Below are 4,978 nucleotides of genomic sequence, written 5' to 3' on the forward strand. Positions count from 1 at the left end.
CTCCTGACCTCGTGATCCGCCCGTCTCGGCCTCCCAAAGTGCTGGGATTACAGGCTTGAGCCACTGCGCCCAGCCTCTGATAACTTTTAAATTTTTTGTAGAGACGGGGTCTCCCTAATTTTGCCCAGGCTGGTCTTGAACTCCTGGGCTCAAGCAGTCCTTTCACATCAGCCTCCCAAGTGTTGGGCTTACAGGTGTGAGCCATACATGAAGCCACTCTGACAAAGGTCAGAGACCTTTATGGTAACTTTGTTGCAGTTGAAAGTGCCATTTGGTAACTTGAGGGCCTTTGGTTTGAGAATTGAAGGGATATGAAGCATTAATAACAAAAAAATCCATAATTAGAAGAGATTATAATTTCTTTTAATTTTTGTCATTAAAGGAAACAAAGGCTCAGGCCATAGACCCTGGAATATTCAGCTATGACAATAAGCCTACGAGTTCCATTGCTCACTTAAAATGTTTTGTGTTTCGTTAGTTGCTGCTAAAGATCCAGCCAGTGGCCGCCAGTTCAGCAGCCAGGTAAGGGGAGTCACTTTTGTTGTTTTAGCATCACTGTGTCCTGTGTCCTGGGCACCCACCTGGGGTGGCTTTGCAGTTCCTGTTATGGCAGAAGTCTCTTCAGGTAGATAGGCAGCTCCTTTGGGTGACAGTGATTGTCTTGCCCCTTTCAAGGTCTAGCTCACAAGGAAATGCTTGTTAAATACTTGAGTGAGTGAATGTTCAGTTCTTCTTTTTTTTGAGACAGAGTCTCGCTCTGTCACTCAGGCTCGAGTGCCCTAGGTTCAAGCAGTTCTCCTGCCTCAGCCTCCAGAATAGCTGGGTCCTACAGGTGCGAACCACCAAGCCCAGCTAATTTTTGTATTTTTAGTAGAGATGGGGTTTCACCATGTTGGCCAGGCTGGTCTCAAACTCTTGAACTCAAGTGATCCACCCGCCTCGACCTCCCAAAGTGGTGGCATTACAGGCGTGAGCCACTGTGCTGGCCCTGAATTTTTATTTTTTTTTTTTTTTTTTTTTTTTTTTTTTGAGGCGGAGTCTCGCTCTGTCGCCCGGACTGGAGTGCAGTGGCCGGATCTCAGCTCACTGCAACCTCCACCTCCTGGGTTTGCGCCATTCTCCCGCCTCAGCCTCCCGAGTAGCTGGGACTACAGGCGCCCGCCACCTCGCCCGGCTAGTTTTGTATTTTAGTAGAGACGGGGTTTCACCGTGTTAGCCAGGATGGTCTCGATCTCCTGACCTTGTGATCCGCCCATCTCGGCCTCCCAAAGTGCTGGGATTACAGGCTTGAGCCACCGCGCCCGGCCGAATGTTCAGTTCTTATGGAACATGTATGTCCTGACCAAATTGTGTTGAGGGATTGTCACCCGAAATGGAGAACTAATCTTGTGAGATCACTGTTCAGTCTCATAAACACTATTCACTTCTCGAACTCAACATTTTTTTTTTCTCTTTGAAAGACAGGGTCTCTCTATGTTGTCAAAGCTGGTCTCGAACTCCTGGGCTCAAGTGATCCTCCTGCCTTGGCCTCCCAAAGTGCTGGGATTATAGGTGTGAGCTGCCACACCTGACCAAACTCAACATTTTTACTGAGTTGCAAGTGGCTCTACTTCACTTGGAGCTGGAAGATGACTTTTTCCTTAGTAGATGCTTCATATTAAATACTTTTCAAAGTTAGTAAGTGACTAGGCGGTAATTCACTGTCTCTGAAGTACCCTTATGAACAAGTCATTGTGGTATCTGTGGACTGAAGGATGGTGAGGAAGGGAAGCCTGCATATTCCTAAGGGCAAGGTCCAGGTCTGATTTATTTCAAGGTCTTATATTGGGCTTTCCCATTAATAGACTGTTTCCTAAACTTCAGTCCTTGGAATACCAACTTCACAATTCTTGCTCTGTCTACGTGTTTCGTGTCATCTACTGAATAATTTTGTGAATATTGTGTCTTCCTTTTACTCAAATGAAGTCCCTTTGCTAAAGCATCAATTCATCGAGGTAGGCTGGGCGCAGTGGCTTACGCCTGTAATCCCAGCACTTTGGGAGGCTGAGGTGGGCGGATCTCTTGGGGTCAGGAGTTCGAGACCATCCTGGCCAACATAGAAACCCCATCTACTAAAAATACAATATTTAGCCAGGCGTGGTGGTGTGCACCTGTAATCCCAGCTACTCGGGAGGCTGAGGCAGGAGGCTGGAGTGCAGTGGTGCGATCTCGGCTCACTGCAAGGTCCGCCTCCCAGGTTCATGTCATTCTCCTGTCTCAGCCTCCTGAGTAGCTGGGACTACAGGCGCCCACCACCACGCCCGGCTAATTTTTTTTGTATTTTTAGTAGAGACGGGGTTTCACCATAGTCTTGATCTCCTGACCTTGTGATCCGCCCGCCTCGGCCTCCCAAAGTGCTGGGATTACAGGCGTGAGCCACCGCGCCCAGCCTTATTTTTTATTTTTTTTTTTTTGAGATGGAGTCTGGCTCTGTCACCCAGGCTGGAGTGCAATGACATGATCTTGGCTCACTGCAATCTCCGCCTCCTGGGTTCAAGAGATTCTCCTGCCTCAGCGTCCCGAGTAGCTGGGATTTTGTATTTTTAGTAGAGACTAGGTTTCACCAGGTTGGCCAGGCTGGTCTCAAACACCTGACCTCAGGTGATCCGCCCGCTTTCACCTCCCAAAGTGCTGGGATTACAGACCTGAGCCACTGGGCTTGCCATTAAATAACTTTATGTATCTATTTTTTTGAGACAAGGTCTGACTAGTAGATTTCATCTGCAACAATTAATGTCAGTGTGGGTTTATGAATATTAACTTTAGCCCATGGGTTGTTTTGTGGCGTTTTATTTTGTTGCCCAAGTTATTCCAGCTTCAGAAGGTTACGAGCTCCTTCACAATGGCTCCCCTCTTTCTTCCAGCAAATTTCTACGTTTATTTGAGTGTTTTCTTATTTTGTGGCACTACAAGATGTTCCAGGCTCATCTTGTGTGTTATTTCATTTTTTATAGATTGGTTCGAGTGAGTAAAAACTACCGATCAGTCATAAGAGCATGTATGGAGGAAATGCACCAGGTTGCAAGTAAGGACTGTGTGCCTGTGTGTGTGTGTTGGTATTTTGAGTATTTATCTATGCATAAATACTGTGAGGTAAAGTTTGATTGATATTCCAGTCCAAAACTTACTTTTCCATCTTTCACAATCCTTACTTTTTTGGTAATCATTTAGAGTATTTTTTTTTTTTTGAGACCGAGTGTCACTCTGTCGCCCAGGTTGAAGTGCTGTGGCGTGAACTCAGGTCACTGCAACCTCCACCTCCCAGGTTCAAGGGATTCTTCAGCCTCAGCCAGCCTCCTGAGTGGCTGGGACTACAGTTGCATACCACCAAGCCCAGCTAATTTCTGTATTTTTAGTAGAGGTGGGGTTTCACCATGTCAGTCAGGCTGGTCTTGAACTCCTGGTCTCAAGTGATCTGCCTGCCTTGGACTCCCAGAGTGCTGGGATTACAGGAGTCAGCCACTGTGCCTGGACTTTTTTTTTTCTGAGACACGGTTGCCCAGGCTGGAGTGCAAAGACACATTGTGGCTTATTGCAGCCGTGACCTCACCTCCTGGGCTCAAGTGATCTTCCTACCTCAGTCTTCCAAGTAGTTGGGATTGCAGGTGTGTACCACCATGCCTGGCTAATAAAAAAAAATTTTATCCCCTCTTCCTCAGAGACATTTGTTCTGATAACTTTTTTTTTTTTTTTTTTTGAGACGGAGTCTTGCTCTGTCGCCCAGGCTGGAGTGCAGTGGCCGGATCTCAGCTCACTGCAAGCTCCGCCTCCCGGGTTTACGCCATTCTCCTGCCTCAGCCTCCCGAGTAACTGGGACTACAGGCGCCCGCCACCTTGCCTGGCTAGTTTTTTTGTATTTTTTTTAGTAGAGACGGGGTTTCACCGTGTTAGCCAGGATGGTCTGGATCTCCTGACCTCGTGATCCGCCCGTCTCGGCCTCCCAAAGTGCTGGGATTACAGGCTTGAGCCACTGCGCCCAGCCTCTGATAACTTTTAAATTTTTTGTAGAGACGGGGTCTCCCTAATTTTGCCCAGGCTGGTCTTGAACTCCTGGGCTCAAGCAGTCCTTTCACATCAGCCTCCCAAGTGTTGGGCTTACAGGTGTGAGCCATACATGAAGCCACTCTGACAAAGGTCAGAGACCTTTATGGTAACTTTGTTGCAGTTGAAAGTGCCATTTGGTAACTTGAGGGCCTTTGGTTTGAGAATTGAAGGGATATGAAGCATTAATAACAAAAAAATCCATAATTAGAAGAGATTATAATTTCTTTTAATTTTGTCATTAAAGGAAACAAAGGCTCAGGCCATAGACCCTGGAATATTCAGCTATGACAATAAGCCTACGAGTTCCATTGCTCACTTAAAATGTTTTGTGTTTCGTTAGTTGCTGCTAAAGATCCAGCCAGTGGCCGCCAGTTCAGCAGCCAGGTAAGGGGAGTCACTTTTGTTGTTTTAGCATCACTGTGTCCTGTGTCCTGGGCACCCACCTGGGGTGGCTTTGCAGTTCCTGTTATGGCAGAAGTCTCTTCAGGTAGATAGGCAGCTCCTTTGGGTGACAGTGATTGTCTTGCCCCTTTCAAGGTCTAGCTCACAAGGAAATGCTTGTTAAATACTTGAGTGAGTGAATGTTCAGTTCTTCTTTTTTTTGAGACAGAGTCTCGCTCTGTCACTCAGGCTCGAGTGCCCTAGGTTCAAGCAGTTCTCCTGCCTCAGCCTCCAGAATAGCTGGGTCCTACAGGTGCGAACCACCAAGCCCAGCTAATTTTGTATTTTAGTAGAGATGGGGTTTCACCATGTTGGCCAGGCTGGTCTCAAACTCTTGAACTCAAGTGATCCCCCCGCCTCGACCTCCCAAAGTGGTGGCATTACAGGCGTGAGCCACTGTGCTGGCCCTGAATGTTCAGTTCTTTTTTTTTTTTTTTTTTTTTTTTTTTTTTTG

The 4,978-nt window shown here is 47.0% G+C and overlaps 1 protein-coding gene across 3 annotated transcripts in view; it reads left to right on the top strand.

The window, feature by feature from the left end:
* NUP85 (nucleoporin 85) overlaps nucleotides 1–4,978 on the top strand; it is a 40,035-nt gene that overhangs the window by 9,907 nt on the left and 25,150 nt on the right. For all 3 annotated transcript variants that reach the window (XM_017884888.1, XM_017884889.1, XM_017884890.1), the window contains exons 4-5: nucleotides 2,994–3,064; nucleotides 4,424–4,467. In XM_017884888.1, the coding sequence (XP_017740377.1) occupies nucleotides 2,994–3,064; nucleotides 4,424–4,467 (115 nt within the window). The remainder of the gene's footprint in view (nucleotides 1–2,993; nucleotides 3,065–4,423; nucleotides 4,468–4,978) is intronic.

The sequence above is a fragment of the Rhinopithecus bieti genome, unplaced genomic scaffold, assembly GCF_001698545.2.
Source record: "Rhinopithecus bieti isolate Rb0 unplaced genomic scaffold, ASM169854v2 scaffold_13400, whole genome shotgun sequence".
Classification (NCBI taxonomy): Eukaryota; Metazoa; Chordata; class Mammalia; order Primates; family Cercopithecidae; genus Rhinopithecus; species Rhinopithecus bieti.